The sequence below is a fragment of the Candoia aspera genome, chromosome 2 (genome assembly GCF_035149785.1).
Source record: "Candoia aspera isolate rCanAsp1 chromosome 2, rCanAsp1.hap2, whole genome shotgun sequence".
Taxonomy (NCBI): domain Eukaryota; kingdom Metazoa; phylum Chordata; class Lepidosauria; order Squamata; family Boidae; genus Candoia; species Candoia aspera.
The window spans coordinates 58,657,014-58,678,167 of record NC_086154.1 but is presented as its reverse complement, the minus strand read 5'-3'; the positions used below and the strand labels follow the sequence as shown (position 1 = coordinate 58,678,167).

General features: G+C 43.5%; 1 protein-coding gene across 1 annotated transcript in view; it reads left to right on the top strand.

Moving 5' to 3' along the window:
- The window catches only part of SEMA3G (semaphorin 3G), a 100,149-nt gene that overhangs the window by 26,378 nt on the left and 52,617 nt on the right, over positions 1-21,154 (top strand). The window contains exons 2-3 of the mRNA XM_063291918.1: positions 7,674-7,834; positions 12,481-12,543. Coding sequence (XP_063147988.1) covers positions 7,674-7,834; positions 12,481-12,543 — 224 coding nt within the window. The remainder of the gene's footprint in view (positions 1-7,673; positions 7,835-12,480; positions 12,544-21,154) is intronic.

Genomic DNA, 21,154 nt, shown 5'->3' with positions numbered 1-21,154 from the left:
GAGAGTTGTAGTTCACACATCTTAAAGTTGCCAAGGTTGAGAAACACTGATCAAGAGCAATGCAGTTTCCTGAGCGGAAGTGTTGAATCACAAGCAGGGATCTGCATTCTGCAAGGCTTAGATTTAAATCCTACTCCAGAACTGGGCTATACTTTGCAGGGCTTTTGTGATGTTGAATATGCAAATCATTACAATGGTTAGCAAAACAGGAACTGCTGTTAGTGAAAAGGGATTCTTTTCATCCATCTGCATTACCTACTTCCTATGCCTGAAACTAATGATCATTGTGACCCTGAAAATAGAGACCCATAGGTCTGAAATTATTCATGGTGTCTGTAGCTTTTACTTGCCCATCAAACCCCTTATTTATAAGAACCCATTTTGTGGGTCTTGACCCATGGCTGCCTTTTTTATCATGCAGTTTTGTAGACCATTTTGCAAACTACTTGGGATCCTCTCTGCATTTTATATTCCTTGTTTCTTCCTAGCCTTGTGCCCTTCACAAACGGGAAAAATTAAAAAAAAATGTTCCTGAGAGATGGGAGCCTTCACCATTAACTCCTCCTATCATACATAGTTGATAGCTGAAAATGCAAATGATCTGATAATAACAGTCAGGGAGCACGGTGAAAAAATGGGACTAAAGTAAAAAAGAAAGAAGACCAAACTAATGACAACAGGTAGAGCAACCAGCCTTAGAATTGACAATGAAGCTATTGAAGTGGTGGATAGTTTCTGCCTTTTAGGATCAACCATCAACAGTGAAGAAACCAGCAGTCAGACTAGCACTTGGTAGAGCAGCCATGAAGGCCTTGGAAAATATATTCAAATGCCATAATGTGTCTATACCTACAAAGATCAGAATTGTGCAAGCCATGGTATTCCCTATGACACTCTATGGAAGTGAAAGCTGGACTTTGAAAAAGCAGAATAGGAAGAGTACTGACGCTTTTGAACTTTGGTGTTGGAGAAGACTCCTGAGAATATTGTAGACAGCCGAAAAAACAAACAAATGGATCATTGAACAAATCAACACAGAGTTCTCACTCAAGGCACAAATGACCAGGCTTAAATTATCCTGCTTTGGACACATTATGTGAAGATCTAGCTCTCTAGAGAAGGCTTTAATGCTGGGGAAGATGGAAGGAAAGAGAAGATGACAACCAGCAGCAAGGTGGATGGACTTGATTACAGTGATGATAAATGCACCTTTGGAAGACCTGAAGGATGAGGCTAGGGGCAGATCATCATACAGAAAATCTATCTATGTGGTTGCTAAGAGTTGATACTGACTTGATGGCACATAATCAGTCAATCAATCAGCCAATCAATCAATCATATACAGCAGGACAGGAAGGCAACCTTGGGGTTGTACTTTAAGAGAACAAAACTTACAGAGCTGTAATACAGTGATATCACAGTGGAGGAGGCAAGTCAGAAATTGTCCTAACAACCAGGAAACACACTGAGACAAGGAACTGGTCTCTAATATTTATTGCTAGTACTTAACAGGAATCCTAACAAACTGAAGAAGCGTGGGGAAAACCCAGACATATAACCCCCAAGGGTTAAGGCGGTCCCGATCTTTGTCTCTTTGAATGGCTGAACAATTCATCAGTGCTACGCATGCGCTTGACAGTCTGGATGGGAGCCCCCTGCTCGCCATCCTTACTCATGACAGAAATGTTCAACTATTTATTTTCTATCCTACCTTTATTATTATTATTTTTATAAATAACTCAAGGTGGTGAACATTCCTGATACTCCTATTTTCCCCACAGCAACAACCCTGTGAGGTGAGTTGGGCTGAGAGTGACTGGCCCAAGGTCAGCCAGCCAGCTTTCGTGCCTAAAGTATGACTAGAACTTACCATCTCCTAGATTCTAGCCTGGTGCCTTAACCACTAGACCAAACTGGCTCTCTATAATAATGGGGGCTGCAGGTGTTTTAAATCTAAAATAGTCATTAAATCCATTGAATATTAATTTCCCTATTACCTCTCCCTGCACCCCAAATTGTGGTGCTGAAGTGATCCTGGGGGGCTTTGGGCCTGCATTGGGCCTGCAGATTCCCCACCCCATGGAAAGATCCAGAACAGGCCTCTTCTGGAATAGGCTTTGAGCCAGGGCTGCAGTAGTTGCTGAGTCTTTTTTCAGGCTAGCAAGATGATGCACCACTTGCCTAAATGCTGAGCCAAGAAGATGAGGTTGAAATGATCTCAGCCAGAGCTGAATCTGGAATGTGGGGAGTATGCTGAGGTCAGGACTGCTTGTTTTGCCGTGCCTGGCCCTCCAACTTATTATTGCTCAGCAACACCTCCCACATGCCATTCTCTTCATCTCCTTTCTTCCCTCCCTCTGCTGCTATGGTATAGATATTAAAAAAAAATTCCCTTCTCACCCATATGGGTGGTATGTGTCTTCCTCAACCTCAGGTCCTCTACCACAGGCCTGGGAGTTTGAGGCTTCTGCATAGTATCTTAGCTGTTCCTACACTGCACTCTTCTGAACACAGAGCTCTGATGTTGTTCCTGGGATCTGTTGGAGCCACTGTCCCAGCTTGGGAGTCACAGCCCCGAGTACTCCTACTACCCCTGGGACCACTTTGGCCTTCACTTTCTACATTCTCTCTAGTTCTTCTTTCAGGCCCTGGTACCTCTCCAGCTTCTCATACGCCTTCTTCCTGATGTTGCTGTCACTTGGCACCACTACATCTATCACCACCGCTGTCTTCTGCTCCCTGTCTATTACCATGATGTCTGGTTGATTGGCCAGTACCTGCCTGTCTGTCTGGATCTGGAAGTCCTGGATGGATGAGACATGAGAAACTGGAAACATACATACATACATACATACATACATACATACTGTATATATTCAGAATGCAGAAACCTTGTGGGAAAAGGGGAAGATGTTACTGGGAACTCTTGGACTTAGAAGGGTAAAATGAGGTGACAAAAAATAGCTACTAAAACAAAGACATTGCATATGCAAGAAAGGCACAATTTAGGAAGAGCAGATGAATGAAATAAAATTATGTCTGAGAATTTTGCTGGAGATGCAGAGCCTGGTAATGAATCTCAATAATTCCTGAGTCAGACCTGAGCAATCATGTTAGATAATGCAAAATGTTCCAGGGTCAGATTCTTACAGCCAGTGCTGATTTAAAAGGTCAAAGATATATGGTCTGGTTTATTCTCCTGTGGAGTAATGGCTTTAAATACACAATTATACTTCATGTGATAGCTGCAGCCTAGCCAGAGAAACAGAGAAACAGCTGGTGAATGTCTAGGAAGCGAACCGGAATGCGGGTCTCCAAGGATGGTTTCTGTGTTGGCATGCCTGTTAACAGCTGGGAACCGTTCAGCATGACAAACACCTGACTCCAAGCTCACCATCTTCAGGGGCAAAAGGCAGATTCCTGCCTGTGCCAAACAATTCTCTTGGGAATTTCTCCACCCCAGGCTTGTATTTTCTCATCTCTGTACAACAGAATAATTATGTTGTGGAATTGACACTATCCATCTGACTTGACAGAGGCCTCTTTTCACTAAGGCAATTTCCATCCTAAAAAACTTCATCATACAGTATCTTCAGTATTACAACAGGAGGAAATGGTAATGCAGTGAATTCCATAGCAATGTTAGTAATGCTGAGGAATATACCTGGTGTTTATATATTCTAATATCACATCGTCCTAACCTTTGTCAATCGTGTTTGACAACAGAGAGCTCAAATAAATCTCAGTCTGCAAATATTTTTCTGCAATGACTAGACTATCAAGAATGAATGAATAAGTAAATAAATAAATAAATGGTACTTTTTGCAGTTATTGTATCTCCTCCTAGGTCAAAGAACAACAGATAACATGCTTCATCAACCTAGTGATTTCCAGATGGGTTGCATTTCATGAGGAGCATTTTGGCCTTTATCATCTTTCCTAGCACAGGAGCTCCATGTCAGGTGCTTTGACCACTAGGTACATTGAGACCCACTCAACACGCCAAAACTTCATGGCCCTGCTGACTGAGGGTGAGGAACACACCTGATGGGCACCAGCTGGGCTTCAGCTTTTTTTTAAAGGTCTTTAATTAATCTTTCTAGTTTCTCTTTTTACAGAACCCAATGTGCTCTCCTTTCTCCTCTTTCTCCCCACATTTCTGCTCTTACCTTTTCCCCACAATGTTCCAAGACCTCAAATCTATCCCAGCTTTCAGCAGCCACTGATAAGACTCATTTTGCAACTGTCAGGGAGTTACCCTTGTCACACGGATTGACTGCTTTATAAAGCATTTATCTTTTAGCCTTTTTATCAGCCTTAAAGAATCCGTCTGTCTTCACTCTCAGATAATGGCAGCTCCTTCCAGCCTTTCAGATGGAGTGCCGACCGTTCCTAGCTGCAGAAATTGCTTGGGGACCTGTCAGAATAAAAAGATGGTCCTCGTAGGTCCGTGTGTTAAATTTCCAGTTTTAAACCCCATCCTTTCTACCAGCCATACTGCTGCTGAGACAGGCTGGATGTGACAAGTACTATCTTTCTAGCCACCCCCCTTCCACTTCCTAACCAAAGTAGAAATCTGAACCAAGGTTCAAAGTTGTTTATACTGTATCCCATTTCCCTGACATAAAGCCATTTGATTCTTGACAAATCCAGTATATATCAAGAGCAGAAACTTTTGTGGTAATAGATTTAGAGAAATCCTCTTGCACAATTTCTCTCCATGAAACTTATAGAGTTCATGGAAATTGAAAAGGATTAGTTTTGGCATTTGTCATATTGCACTACTTCCTTAGGGCTTATTCAGATGATGCTAAAACACCCAACTTTCACGTTGGTGCAGCATTTCTCATTGCTCCAGTCCAGATTAATGCAGTGTATCGTATATATAACATACTTGGCTTTGAGTGTGATTGGTCTTGAAGCAGAGGAAATAGCCTATTCATTTCCAGTCCCTACACCCTCCCCTGAAACTTGCATAGGATATGTGCATTTCAATACAAACCAAGAAGAGTTCTTGGAGTTTATGCCAAGTATGAACATTCTCAGATTTTGCGGTTCTGTTTCAAAAGTTTGTGCTTTTTTTAAATTAAGAAAGATGTTTAATTTGTAAGAATAACACATTGCAAGATTATACAGTTTTTTTAAAAAAAATTATGGATTTTTTAAAATTGATTTTGTGGGTTATCAGATTTTCTGAGATACTAGTTGAATCTATCACTGTCATTTGGCATGCGTTGATTTGTATAATGTAAGGAATGTATTTTGTTATTTGACTTACACTGGAAAATTAACAATATATTTCTCTTCATTTTATAGCACAAAAAAGAAAAGGAAATTGTATGCATGTGTGTGTATCTTTCTATGCAAAACAGGACCCACAAGAAAAAGTTATAATTTGAATTGTTTCTTTTCAGCATTCCAGTCATCTAGCCTTGCCCTTCTCCATTCCAGTTCTTTTCCCACCAACTTTTTATTCTTTCCAACCCAAGGAATGTTGGAAAAATTATGTAAAGGGGCTCAGGACTCTGCCTGCATATCTGTTGGTCAGCATGATAACTCTCCAAAAACTGAACAGAATGGGATTAAATTTGGTGTGGTGGGAGAAGCCAGTGAAAGATAGATTGAGTTGGAAAATCAGCCAAATCTGGCAACATGGCTATGGAGAAAAAAAATCCAGAAAGACAATTCCCTAATGCATCCCTATGCAGAGCCATCTGCAAGGCAGATTGATTGATTGCTTATATGCCATCAAATTGTTTTCGACTCCTAGTGACCACATAGATAGATATTCTCCATGACGATCTACCCCTAACCTGTTCAAGTCTCCCAATGGTGATGTAATGGTATGTGGGAAAGACCGTAGGAGGTGGGGGTGAAGAGATGCTGCCTAGGGAATGGTCAGGTAAGAGACAGCATAGCCCGCAGCTGGATAGTAGATGGGGCAAGAGGCTCAGAAAGAACCCTCCCTAGTTTCTCAGGCTATAAAGGAGGCAGTGGGAGAATTGTACTTTCAGATTTGCAAGATTCTCTTAATGTAGTTTTACAGTAAAGTAGAATTAGCTCATCTGGTCTTGTTTCCTGTCTGGTTTACCTGGTAAGCCTGACAGGTGCACTCATCACCACTGTAACTGAGTCCATCTACCACGCTGCTGGTTGTCCTCTTATTCTCTGCAAGGGGAATAAGAGGGCCAAAATGGTGGGCAGAACTGCACATTGAAGCCCCATCCCTTGATACATACATATTACGTTGATGCACTGGGGTGGGGCTTTGATCCACAATTGTGCCTGCCATTTTGCCCCCTTGGCTCCCTTCTTCCAGATGGTTCTGCAGAGAGGAGAGGAAAGGGTAATGGCTCCTGAATGCTGCTGATTGCTCCATTCTAAGACCCCTCCCTCCTCCTTCCTGGTCTGTGATCCAGAGCAGAGCTATTGCTCATGGTTTGAAATGGATTCCAGAAGCTATGCTGGTCATGTTTTTCCCTACTTTATTTGTATTTCACTTCAGTAGGCATCCAGTATTCCATGTCCAATAACCATATGTACTGCTTCTGGACTGTTAGAGGAAACCATCCCTTTAGGTTCTTCTTTCCCCCTTTCCTAGTTTTTGTAATTCTACAACCTTTGGAATTCTTCAAACGAACAGATATCTCACTCTTCTGCATGGATTGTGGGGTTTTGGGAGGGGTCCATATGGATCCCTGCTCACCTGAACCAGGGAAAAATAAGGGAATAATACAAGTTTGCAGTCTAATAAAGTTTTAAAGGTTCTCATCTTGAGAAAAATTGCAATCTGAATTTAAAGCAGATTAAAAGGAAAAGAAGAGAGAGAGCCAGGAGTGAACTGAATATATTTTTTAAGTTACACATTCTTAGGTTTAATAACAGTTTGGAATGCGACTAAGCATTTTGCCAAAATCTTCATGGAAAAAACGAGTTTTGTGAAGGAACTTGAAGAAAATAAGGCATGGATATCTTCCTCCACACAGCATCTCTTTTTGCATCCGGTATGGAAGTCAGTAAACTAATTCTTGTGATTTGGCTATGTGTCTATTGACTAAGCTGCAATTGGTTGCAGTCATATATCATACCAAGCTGTAACTATGGTTTACAAACCACAGTGGATGGGCTTACAAAACACACTAAGCCAAAATCAAGCAAATTGATTTTGCCTATATCTGATCTGCAGATCTGCTAATTAGTCAGCAACATTGCCAGGCATGTTGTGCAAATTCACCACAAACCCTCTTTTATGGTTACTATGTAATTCAGTGAGCCATATAAAGGAAGAAAATTGGGTGAATTAAACCATGATTCCATTGACCATGGTAAGTATATAGTGAGGTAAACATTGGTTTAAGTATTGCCTCAAAAGATACTACTTTTTATGTCTATCTAAATATTCAGCAGTTGACCCAAATCCTACACTTGCAGAAATGGAGAATGTAATGGGCAAAACATACAAGAGAATTCTCTTGGAAGGAATGAGACTTTTAATCAAAGTAAATTCTCAGCCACTTGCTGCTACTCCCTGGCTGCTACTCCCTTTTGTTGAATTGTGTCTTTTGCCCAAGCAAGGCTATGGCTTGTCCAAGTTACGTGGTATAGAGAACATCTTACATTTCAACTTATTTATCCTAACTTTTTTGCTTTGTCATTTGATTCATGTCTCTTAGATCTCCTGGCCACTAACCGCTCAGTCCTGTTTCTTGGTCACCGGGGAAGTTTAGACTTTCGCTCCTTGTACCTAGATGAATACCGTGACCGCCTATTCATTGGAGGAAAGGACACCCTTTACTCACTTCGGCTAGACCAAGCCAATATGGATGTCAAGGAGGTAATGCTCTTAAGATGGGTTGTTTGCAATCAGGTATTTGTAGTAGTACTGATTATCTACATAGGAGTCATTAAAACTTCTCCCCATGCGCATTCTTCATGGTGGCTTCTGAAAGGAGACCAATGTATTGACTCTCACAGAATGAGAGGGGCCAGAGAATGTGGCTTATCTGTGGCCATGGAATGAATTCAGTACTCAGCTGAGATTGGAACTAAGAGTTCTCAGTATATCATATGTTAGGAATATTTATTATATCTAAGTTATACAGTTTTATTAGTGATCAGCACCTAGCTGACCTTGTCTGGACTCCAAGCTAAGAAGGTTCAAGGCTGGTTAATACTTGGGTGAGAGAATCCTAGGGAGTTCAGGACTGAAACCTAGACTAGGAAGTCCCCCCTTCCCATCCCAGAAGATGACAATGGCAAGTTATTTCCCTACTGTTGCCAAGTAAACTATATGGATGTTTCTGTGAAATCATTAGGGGTCAAGCTCAACAAAGGTGAAGGAGACTTCAGTTTTAATAGTCTTGTAAGAACCTGACTAGTTGGAGACCTACTTTGGAGAGAAAAGGTGAACTGCTTGCAGTGGGGATAAATAGGACTGAGGCAACAGAGAAGGCTTCAAATCCCAGGTTTTAGGCAACAGGACTGAATGCCTGCCAGTTTCCAGTGGGAAAGTGAGCAGGCCATGGCTTGCGGATTGTCAGTTCAGCCCACCATGGGTGCTCCTGTTGCTTCTCCATGACCACAGCAGCAAAATATCAGGAAACGTGGAGAGAAATCATCGGATTCACTGTTCTGTAAAAAAATTGGAAGTGAATTTGGAAGCAGCCATCTGTGCCATTTATGGGAACTTCTTGCTATATTGTTGAGATCTAGGGGCTTGCCCTTATGCTTGTGTTTCTTAACCTTAGTTATATGTTTCCCTCTTGCTGGCCAGTTTAAACATTATTGGGAAAGCTTGCTATAAAATGTATACTTACATTGATCTTCCACATGATAATATTCAAGTTCCTCTATAAGTATATTGGCTTGTATTGTTTTTTTTATAATTTTTATTAAAGAAATTTTTAACAAGATTAAAACAATGCAAATTTTAGAAAAGAAATAAAGAAAATTAAGAAAAATAGTGAACAGATAAGAAAGAAAATAGGAAAAAGAAAGAAAATAGGAAAAAAAAAAGAAAAGATTATAAAAAGTGGCTTCCAATCTTCTTAACAGTGATTATAAATGCTTTTATATTTTGCCCTTTCTCTCTCTGATCACATCATACTTTCCTTTCCATAATCTACCCTTTCTAATCATCAAACCCATAAATCACAAGTTCATTTTTTCCCTTCTTCCGCAAAAATCCCTAAGGGGTTTTCAATAGCTAACAAATACGTTTATTGTCCTTTCCCTAATCAAACAAGTCAATTTTGCCTTCTCTGCTAATTCTGTCATTTTCACCAACCATTCCTCCATTGTAGGTATTTCAGAACCTTGCATATTAGCTTTTATTTGTGTGTGTGTGGTTTTAAATGTGTTCACTGAGTGTTGCTCCAGCATGACCAAGCACTTTTCAGTAGTTTTAAATGAGGATATTAAATCATCCCTAGAGGAGATTTTCTTCCATAGAAGTTGAAACTTGAGATGGACAGAAGGACTCTGCAAAGTCAGGCCTAAGCCCTGTTAGAGTCAAGAGCAGAGAGAACTTTATTAAATAGAAGCCAGAAATGTGACACCAGACTGGATAGATGGATGAGGGTTCTGCAAAAATACAGTCCAAAAGAGATTATACTGCAATTAAAATAATTGAAAGCATGGGAAGCTGAGACACAATCAGGTTAAGAGTAATTTATAGAAGTTTACAAAAGCATCTCTGTCATACATGTTAAATGAGTAAATCAACTGCTGGATCAACCTTAGTATAAACTGCGATAGGAAATGAGATTTGACAGGTTAGAAGTTTTCAGTACAAGTACTGTGTAACCTTCTTAATGGTAATTGTTCTGTTTCTTTATCCATTAATTCTGTGAGAGAGGTCATTAACACTTTTATTTTACCCATGGCAGAATAAAACTCTAAAGAAAAAGTCAAGACTAGAGGGAATCTGGCCAATGAGAAATTAAATCCAGATATTTTTTTCCCCCTTTTGGTCTGGCCAGCATTGTACTCACTAAATCATGCACTTTGAAGAGAATTGCTTGATGCCATTTGTGCAAGGATGTATCTTTAGTGGAAGCTATTTGCAGATGCATAAGACTGCAACCTAAAGGTAAATTATGGACTGTGTCCCACTTGCTCTTTGTGGGACCACTGCAAATGTACAGATCTAATATGACTTGTAGAGGAACATACATTTAGGTATATTCTATGACTAATGTAATGGAATTTGTTCAGTGATTTGAAGAGACACAATCTAATTGGTTTTGTCAAGGTAGGGTTTCCCGCTGAGGCCCACCTTCTTTGTACTATTGGTCTCTGCCTGACCCTTACGAATTGTAGCAAGCTTTTCCTTTTAGCAAGCTTTTTACTCTAGCTAAATCTGGTCATAACTGGTTACAAATAAAAAATAACTTCCCTTTCCTTTGCTTAGCATAGTGTTCTGCAGGAGTCCACCCATGTTGATATCTTACTGATAAAAGACATTGGGACGAGCTTGTATGAAATATACTATGGGACAAGAGCAAATTTATTCTCTTTAGTTATATAGCTGGGCTTCTTGTAGCCATTTGGAATGGAAGATTTTGAGCACTACTGAATTTGGATGAAATCTTAAGTCAGCTGTAAACTTTAGGGTTTTTAGAAACAGCAATTTGTTGTTTATGCATTGTTATGTTCTTGAGGGTGTGAGACCACACAAAAGAGAAATTAAAAGTCAACATTTACTCCTCTATACTTCTCCTTTTTTAAAATGAATGTTTCTCCACAATTCTCTGCCAGCTTATCCGCCTGTAAAACAAACTTTATAAATCAGGCCTCCGCTTGCATAAACAAGTAGGGATAAAAGTGCCAAGTTGTAAGGTCAGGTTAGGGTTAATCAGAAGTCCCTTATTTAAGAGGTTTATCTTAATTCTCTCCTGCGTCATAAAACTGCAGCTCAATAGCATAATTAATATGTTTTTGTTTCAGATAAAACAATCCCAGAGACTCCTTTATTTTTGAAATATTGAGATAGCCTCTTAAGTTCATTTTCTCAGAGTAGATAGAATAACAGATTAATTCCAAGCAACATAATAGCATTTAGTTCTATTTTCAACATAGAACTTTCTCTTTTTTTCCCCATATCCTCTAGTTTTCATTTTTGATGATTCTAACATTTCTTAATTACTGATCCATCTTCTTAGTCTTCTAATCCTTTCACTGCCTTGCTTCCCATGCACCATCCTGGAGAGACCTTAACATCGCTTCGGAGCCCTTCTGCACACAACCCACTCAGCTTGCAAGCCATACCCAATGCATGTAAAGACAACCTGCTTTTCCTTTCTTTTGTCCTCACCAACTGCAGATCACAACCACTTTAAGGAACCATTTACTGCTGGCTGAGTGAGTGTGAAATGTGAATAGGGAGGCAGGAAGCATGGTGGGCGGTCAATCTCTCCAATAAAAAAAAATTAACTGCAGGAGAAATAGTGAGTATTCCAGCCACAGCAGAAGCATGGGAAAGTTTTAAAAGCTGTTTTCCTGCTTTTGCAGAGAACCTGGATTTTTTTGCTGCTCATAACACACTAGTGTTTGCAGCTGGTGGCATGAGATAGATGGGGCCATGTCCAGTAGAAGGTTGGGGTGGGAAATCTTGGTGTGGTAGGACTTAAGTATTTTTGGTCTCTGGTGGATCTGTGTTGTTCTCTTTTCCTCTCTCTGATTATTTTCTTTTTTATTTCTCTTTTTGTTTAGTGCTTGTTTTGCTAAGATTTTTTTTTGTGACAGTCACTACATAAGATTTATAATGCTTGATTACTCTGCATTTAACTCTATTCTGACTTATTTCTTCTTCCCTTCTGCTTCTCCTTTTTTGTTTAAATTCTGTCATCACTTGAATCTTGTACCTCCTGTGTTCTGTTCTTATTTTTCCTTGGCTCAACCATTTATCAATCGTTCACTTCTTGTCTTTATGAATTTATTTGAACTACTCATTTTAATGACTTGGGTGGTTTTCCCCCTTGCCTTGCCTCTTTCTATGCTTCTTGCCTTGTGCTTTCGACTATGCTTGCCATAGCATAAATAAAATGCTCCTCTGCTTCATACTCATTTTAGAGTTGTGATTATTGCTTAATTTGCTCCATCCTCTGCAGAGAGAAAGTATTTTTCTATATTAATTCAGATTGGAAAGTGCTTTGTTGAATCCAAGAGAGTTCAGTCCGAAGTGCTGCTCCTTCCTGTTTGCTTGGCTATTTGTGGTGACTTGCCATAACATTCACAAGAGTTTGGGGGACTGCGGGGAGGTCAGTAAATTAGATAATACTATCTCAGGGAGAGTTTTATTCCTGGTAACTGGCACCAACCTTAGAAAGAATTTTGATGTTTCCAAAATATCACTTAGAAAGCAGATCCTGAAACTTGGGATTGGCTGAACTGAAACAATCCTTCTGACCCAGAAGATCCTCAGTCCCTAAGATGTGTCCTTCAGATGACATGAACTCAACAGTTTGTCTTCTTTTACAGATTTACTGGCCACCTCTTCCTGGGCAGAAAGAAGAATGCTTTCGGAAAGGAAAGGACCTAGTGGTAGGTCATTCCCATTGCTTGTAAAAGATCCTGGTGGATTTATGCTAAATTTCATCTCTACTCTATGATATATTTGAAATGAATTTGCAGTTTCTGAAAATCTGTGCAGTCACCTTGAACTCATTGGACTTTTCTTTTGGACAATTTCATTCAATCCTTCTCCCACAAAAAGGATTCATCCATGGTTGAACATCACTCCCTACTTTAACTAAAGGAAATTACATTCTGTGAGGGAGGGAGGAGACTAGGGATATATTTCCTCACTTGTACCTCCAACAGCACAAACATGCCCTGGCAAAATCTTTGTTCTGCTATGTCCCCATGGCCTTACCTTCATCTTATCCCCAACTGCCAAATGAATGAGGCTTAAGTTGTCCTTAACTGTACTGTAATTAAACTAGTATTTTCCCCTTATTCTGACACCATTGAAGGGCAAACTCAAGGTATGTAAAAATTTTGTCACTCATAGCCATGCAAGCAAGCAAGCAAGCAAGAAACAAGGGTTAGGAACAGAAGTAGTCAGGGTAGCATACAGATTGGCAATGGGACATCAGATTTCATGCCAATACAGTTTTCTGTCTACTCAAGGATAGGTGGATAGCACTTTAATAAAGCAGTGGGGAAAATGCCCTGAAACTCATTAGAGTTTTATTCCCAATTTTGTTGATAGATCATTGTGGGGTTTTTTTTGGGGGGGGTGGGAATGACTGGACATATTACAGCAGAGATGAAAACTTTTCACAGTGCTTTATTTTAGCACACACACGTTCTCCAACTATAGGCTGTTGCCCTGGCTCTCCTAGCTCTTGCCAGGTAAGCAGGTCTTTGGGCTCAGTCCTCATGATTGTTAAAAGTTTTAAAGTGGCATACTGCCCTTCTCTCCCTCCAAAGGTTCTTGCATTTGTTGGGGATTATGTGGTGCCTTAGCTTTTATAAGCCCAGGCTATTCTGAATCAGGTGGCATATTGCCCTAAGTCCCTTATGTTTTCTCTTCCTAATAATTATGTAAGAGAATAGCCTTCCTGAACCAGGTCAGATGTTTATCTGGTCTTAAATATCACTTTAGACACCAACCAGACCCCTCTAGGAAAATCCACAAACTGGGCTTGAAGTCAGAGGCTTCTCCTACTGAAATCCCGAATCAATTGGTATTTAGTGGCATATGATCAGTTAATCCAAGAAAACTAGGAATAAGCAAATTTGTCCCTTTCAGTTTTGCTCAGTTTTTCCTTTTTTCCAACCCTAAATTCATTCCATGCTGCTTTGGCATCTCTTCTGAAGGTGGCTTTTTTCTCTTAGTGCTCACAAAAAGCATGTATTTATTAATGTACACATTTTTGTACAACATTTTCCTAAAATATATATTTTATAGGCAATTTTTCCTATAATAAAATAGTTTTGTCATTTCCACTACTATAGATACTTTTGAGTACATATAACTATTATAAAATATTCCCATATTGTTTTACACTGTTCATAAAACTACATAATAAAATCCAGTAGTGTCCACATATTAATAGAGAATATATTTTCCATCAGTGTACAGATTTGGAAAGCATGCCTTAGGTAAATTTGCATTAAAATGAAAACTAACCATTTTTTTTCATCCAGTCAAGTATGTCTATAGCAGTGTGCTCCATCTTGATACTTTTCAGCTGCATTGAACTACAGCTCCTAATATTCCCAGCCAATTTATCATCATTTCAATTTTATTTTTGGGGAGGGTAGGGGTCAAATCTGATCATGGATGAACCTCCTTGTGATGGTTGCCTTGCTCCCAAAGAGACACAGACTCACTTAGATAGGGCTAAGGATTTCCGGTTTAATGGGAACAGAATGCATACATGGAAAAAGACAGGAGTGGGCACATGGCGTGTGGGGTATCCTGTAAATACCTGCGGTGCGGACCTGGCCCTTCTCCACCCCCCATTGTCCCACAGTCCGGATCCGAATTCTTGATGGGCGATCAGGGTGCGATACCGGGGTCTCGATGGGCGATCGGGGGGATTATTGCTGATCGCCTCTGTCTCCTTCCCGTGTCCGGCACAGGTGAGACGCCTGGGAGATATGATGATGGCTTCTTTGGTCAGGGCAAAGGTATGCTTCCTTTGTCCTTTAATTGCATTTGTACCTGAGTGTTTAAAGGATTAGTATGATTCCTTCCTCCTTCCTTCCCTTATCCAGAAAGGCATGTTCCCCGTTGTGATGCATGATTGCATTGCAACGGGGGACATGACATACTGCCTCCCCAAGAAAAACTTCAAGGCGCCGGTTTGTCAGGATACGCGTCATGGAAGCGTTTGACAAGCCGCTGCGCTGAGACATCACGAGCCTGCACCCACTCTGGGTGGGGAAAATGTCTCCAGTGGACCAGGTACTGGAGGGTGCCCCGTAGCCTTCGGGAGTCTAGTACCTCCTTGATTTCAAAATGCTGTTGTCCATCGATCATGATGGGCGGAGGCAGGGGGGGGGGTCGTTGTGCCACTTTGAAGGGGTAACCGGTTTCAGTAAGGCACAATGGAACACCGGGTGTATGCGTTTCAAGTTGTGTGGCAATTCTAACTTGAAAGTTACCGGGTTGATTATTTCCACTATTGGAAACGGGCCAATGAACTTGGGGGCCAATTTCTTGGAGGGCTGCGGAGACTTAATGAACTTAGTGGAGAGGTAGACCTTATCTCCCACTTTGAAGTCTGGCTGCGCAGCCCTGTGGTTGTCCACATACCGTTTGTAGGTTGCTTGAGCTTCGGAGAGAGCCAGCTGAATGACTGGCCACACGTTGGCTAGCTGCGCCGCCCAGTCATCTGGGGAACAACTCCGGGATCATCTGGCTGTGGCAACTACGGGATCGGAACGAAGTCTCAACCATAGACCACCCGGAAGGGGGTGTGACCCGTGCTCTGGTGCACTGCATTGTTATATGCCACCTCAGCAAAGAGGAGTAAGTCTACCCAGTTGTCTTGCTGGTAACTTATAAAGGAGTGCAAAAATTGCTCCAGGGTGGAGTTAAGGATCTCCGTGGAGCCATCCGTGTGGGGGTGCCAAGCAGTGGACGGTGCCTGCTTAGTTCCAATTAGCTTCAAAAATGCCTTCCAGAATTTAGAAGTAAATTGTGTACCCCTATCTGTCACCAAGCGGGAGGGGGTACCGTGCAATTTATAGATGTGATTTAAAAAGAGGCGTGCCAGCTGTTGAGTGGAGGGAATGGAGGCGCATGGGACAAAATGTGCTTGTTTAGAAAAGTAGTCTTTGACTACCCAGATGACCGTTTTTCTCTGGCTGGGTGGCAAGTCTACAATAAAGTCCATTGAGATTTCCTCCCAAGGGCGGGAGGGGCTTGCCACCGGCTGCAATAGTCCCTGGGGCTTCCCCACTTTTCGTTTGGCCATAGCACATGTGGGGCAGGCAGCGACATATTCCTTTATGTCCCTCCTAAGAGTGGGCCACCAGAATTGTCGCCTGACCAGATGCAGCGTTTTTACGAACCCAAAGTGTCCAGCCGTTTTGTCGTCATGAGAATGGCTTAGAACCTCAGCTCGTAATTGCTCCGGCATGTACAAGCTATTTTGTTTCCAAGCCAAGTCGTTTGCAAAAGAAACATTGTGTTGATTGGCTTGTAACCATGTGTCCGTTTTTAAATCGGAGGCATCGACTTGGACTACGAAAGGCTTGGTGGGGTCGGGGTGTTGTAGAACCGGTTCTGCTGTAAATAGGCTTTTGAGGTGATCAAAAGCCCTTTGGCAGTCAGGAGTCCAGTTCAGAATCGCTCCTGGGTTTCGTGCCTTACGCGTGTCGCCCAAGCCCTTTGTGCGGAGTAAATTGGTTAGGGGCAAAACAATTTCTGCTAGTCCCTTCATGAACCCCCTGTAAAAATTTGTAAATCCGAGGAAACTTTGTAGTTGCCTCCTAGTGCGCGGGTGCTCCCATGCCAGGATGGCCTGGACTTTTCCAGGGTCCATTTTGATGCCCCTCACAGAGATTCTGTAGCCCAGATAGTCTATCTGCGATTTGTGAAACTCGCACTTACAGAGCTTGGCAAATAGCTCTGCTTTGCGGAGTTTCCTGAGCACTTGCTTAACCAGGTGCTCGTGCTCCTCTTCAGTTTCAGAGTATATCAACACATCGTCTAGGTAGACGAGTACCCCCTTGAACAAGTGGTCGTGCAAGACCTCGTTAATTAATTGCATAAATACCCCTGGTGCACCTGCCAAACCAAACGGTAACACTTTGTATTGGAATGAACCCAGTGGGCAATTGAAAGCCGTCTTCCACTCATCCCCCTCCCGTATACGTATGCGGAAATAGGCTTCTCGCAAGTCCAGTTTGGAAAATATTTTGCCCTTAGCCAGATGTGCCAATATGTCTTTGACTAAGGGTAAAGGGTATTTGTTTGAAATGGAAGCCGCATTCAAACCATGGTAGTCCATACAGAGCCTTAATGTCCCATCCTTTTTCTCTCTGAAGAGGACTGGGGCTCCAACTGGCAAGTTTGTGGGCTCGATGAAGCCTCGTGCTAAATTCTTGTCCACAAACTCCTGCAATGCTGCCAGTTCCTTCTGGGTCATTGCATAAATTTTGGGCTTTGGCAAGGGTGTGTTGGGGACCAGTTCTATGGCACAGTCCATCTTTCTGTGGGGTGGAAGTTTGTCTGCTTCTTTCTCCCCGAACACATCTGCAAACTCCGCGTACCTGTCTGGCAAGTCTTCCAGTGCCGCCGCCTCCAGGTGTGTTGTTGTAGACGCCGCCCTCCCCACCGCAGCACGGGGAACTCAATCCCCTGTAGGTGCTTGGTAGAAGCTGTCTGTGAAGGTGATTGTCCTGGTTTCCCAATTTATGTATGGGTTCCTTCAGACCAACCACGGGATGCCCAGGGTGATTAAGGGTTGGCCCACCGGTGCTACAACAAATTGCAGTCTCTCCCGGTGGCTGCCGAGTTGCAGCACTACTTCATCGGTGAATTGGGTGACCGGGCCCCCTCCCGCTGCTGAACCATCCAATTGGGTAAACACTGTGTGGTGCTGAAGTGGATAGCAGCGGAGCTTTAAATTGGCCGCCAGGTCTGGGTGCATTAGGCACCTGGAACAGCCAGAGTTGATTAGGGCCCAAACTTCGATAGACTTCACCTTGGACTTTAGTTTCACCTTGACATAGAGGGTGGGACAGTTGGCACTCACCCAGATGTCGCTGCGCCCATTCTCCTCCACCTGCCCTCTGGTGCTTCTTAGGGCAGGTGGCTGGCGTTTCCCGCTGGTTCTTCTTCGTCGCTCTCCTCTTCTTCAATGGAGTAAGGTAGATCTTTTGCTCCGGTCTCTCCACTGGTCGCTGGCATCTTTTTGGGTGCTGCGGGTGGTTTGCCCGGCGGTTTTCTTGGTCTGTCAACGGCCTTTGTTTTCGGGCAGGCTGCTGCTTTGTGGTCCTCTTTCCCGCATCGAAGGCACTGCCCCTTGGCGAACCGTCGCTCCCTCTCCTCTCTTCAGGTTTGGGGTGCTGTTCTCGCCGGTCCTGCAGTGGTTCAGGGTCCTTTTGCCGTCGCTGCTTGTTGCGCCGTCCTTTTGGCTTGCAGGAAAGTTTCCTGGGCATTTTCCGCCTTACCGGCCAGCTGTATCCACTCAATTAGAGTGTTTGGGTCGTCTCTGCATAATGCCCACCTCAGAACGTTCAAATTCAGACCCTCTTTGAAGCGTTCAGTTAGGGTAGACTGCGACCAGTCCTGCACCTTTCCAGCCAGTGCTTGGAATTCCATGGCATAATCTGCCACAGATCTTTGCCCTTGGCTGATTCCCCTTAGGGATCTTTTTGCTCTCTCCTTCTCCAAGGGATCTCTGAAGTGTAGATCCAATGCCCAGAGAAACTCGTCGACGTAATCGAGTTCCGGGGCATCTGCCTGGCATAGCTGGACATACTAGTCAGCCGCCCTTCCTTTGAGTTTGTTTGCTATGGCATTGATTTTGCCCTTTTCCGAATGGAAATATGGTCCATATTCCTCCATGTAATTTTTTGCGTTCGTGAGGAAGAACGATAGTGTGGGTCGGGGTCAAGTTCTGGGTCCCCGTCAAACTTGACCCCGAGGTCTTTCACTCCTGCTCCCGGTGGGCTCCAAACCACATCTGGGTGTCTGGGCATACCTCGGGCTGCTGGGGTTCTCCGGTCGCGGTGTGGGGATTCCCTCAGCCAGGCTCCAGGCGGCGTTGCCTCCGTCTCGTGCCGGCTCCAGCCTCTTCCCAGTTGTCGCGTCTCCAGGGGGGGAGGGGGGGAAGATGACCTCCTGGCTGGTTCTGCGTGGTGACCTCTGCCCGGCGCTGCCTCAGCTTCCTGCCATCTCCGTCCTCACCCCAGTTGTCGCGTCTCAGGGATGGGGTGTGTGTGTGTGTGATGAGCTTCTGGTGCCTGGCTCCGGCTCACCCTGACCTCGGGATTCCCACTCGATCGAGAGTCTCAGGAGCAGCTGTTCGATCGACTGCAGCCTCGATTCCACTGTGCTTAGCCGCTCATCTGTCTGGAAGCCGTCCTTGGTCCGTCCGCTCTGGCACCTTCCCTCAGCTCCTGCGGTCGTTGGGGACAGCTGGTCCCGCGGCTTCTTAGACGCCCCGAACGTTCTGGGCAGGGATCCCGCTGTGTCGTCCAGGGTGACCCACTCGCCCTGCGACCCTCTGGCGGCTTCGAGGGTCCTGCTCCTCCTGGTCTCCTCCTCTGAGCTTGATCCCGAACCCTCCTGGACTTCGTGCCGTCTGGGAGTAGGGTCCTTGCCGATCGCTCGTGCTGCGGAGTCCGGTGACCCGTCGCTGGTCCTCGGGTAGCCACCTCTTCGTGGGCTGAGTTTGTCCATCGCCAACTTGGGTCCCTCACAGTTGACATCTGGATTGGTGCTGGCGGAAAAAATTTTTTTGGACTCCTGTCTTTATGTGAAGGTTGCCTTGCTCCCAAAGAGACATGGACTCACTTAGATAGGGCTAAGGATTTCCGGTTTAATGGGAACAGAATGCATACACGGAAAAAGACAGGAGTGGGCACATGGCGTGCGGGGTATCCTGTAAATACCTGCGGTGCGGACCTGGCCCTTCTCCACCCCCCATTGTCCCACAGTCCGGATCCGGATTCTCGATGGGCGATCGGGGGGATTATCGCTGATCGCCTCTGTCTCCTTCCCGTGTCCGGCGCAGGTGCGTCCCCCAGGGTAATGCAGAGATGCCCGGGAGATATGATGATGGCTTCTTTGGTCAGGGCAAAGGTATGCTTCCTTTGTCCTTTAATTGCATTTGTACCTGAGTGTTTAAAGGATTAGTATGATTCCTTCCAACTGGCAAATAGAGGGAGAAAATGTAGAAGCAGTGAAAAACTTTGTATTCCTAGGTGCAAAGATTACTGCAGATGCTGACTGCAGTCAGAAAATCAGAAGACGCTTAATCCTTGGGAGAAGAGCAATGACAAATCTCGATAAAATAGTTAAGAGCAGAGACATCACACTGACAACAAAGGTCCGCATAGTTAAAGCAATGGTGTTCCCCGTAGTAACATATGGCTGCGAGAGCTGGACCATAAGGAAGGCTGAGAGAAGGAAGATCAATGCTTTTGAACTGTGGTGTTGGAGGAAAATTCTGAGAGTGCCTTGGACTGCCAGAAGATCAAACCAGTCCATCCTCCAGAAAATAAAGCCAGACTGCTCACTTGAGGGAACAATATTAAAGGCCAAACTGAAATACTTTGGCCACATAATGAGAAGACAGGACACCCTGGAGAAGATGCTGATGCTAGGGAGAGTGGAGGGCAAAAGGAAGAGGGGCCGACCAAGGGCAAGGTGGATGGATGATATTCTAGAGGTGACGGACTCGTCCCTGGGGGAGCTGGGGGTGTTGACGACCGACAGGAAGCTCTGGCATGGGCTGGTCCATGAAGTCATGAAGAGTCGGAAGCGAATAAACGAATAAACAACAACAACAAAATGATTCCTTCCTCCTTCCTTCCCTTATCCGGAAAGGCATGTTCCCCGTTGTGATGCATGATTGCATTGCAACGGGGGACATGACACTCCTTTCATTCACCCAGTCTTTGCCCAGAATGTCATTTAACATTTATATTGAACCTGTTGCAGTATTCTTGTTAGGCTGATGGTGTGTGCTCTCTCTTTTCTACCATCTAGTTCTGAGAAGCTGTGCAAGTCTAAATGCAGGCTAACAAAACTTAATCCAAAAAGGCACCAGAGCTCAGGAGGAATAACTGATGTAGACAGAGATGCAGATAGTTCGGGTGTGCTCCTGTGGGCTTTGCTCAAGACTTCTTTTCCTCCACTTTAATGGTGTGCCAGTTATGTCCTTTCCTAGTAAAGGCAGATTTTTCTGCAAATTAAATATTGTATGACTCAGATTGGAATAATGTGCTGAATATGGGGCTGCTCATATAAAGTGCCTGGAAATTTACTGGCTTATGCTACAGGCTCATGATTTTGTAATTATTCAGTTTTTACTCTTTATGACCTAAGGGTCATTATTTTTCCAAAGGTATCTGACAGTTAACTGCTGTTTTGAGGTTTTGTATACTTATGCTTATGTCGTCAGTGATAGCATCTAATACTCTTGTCTTCTCTTGGCCTTACTGTGGATTGCTTCAGTTTTCC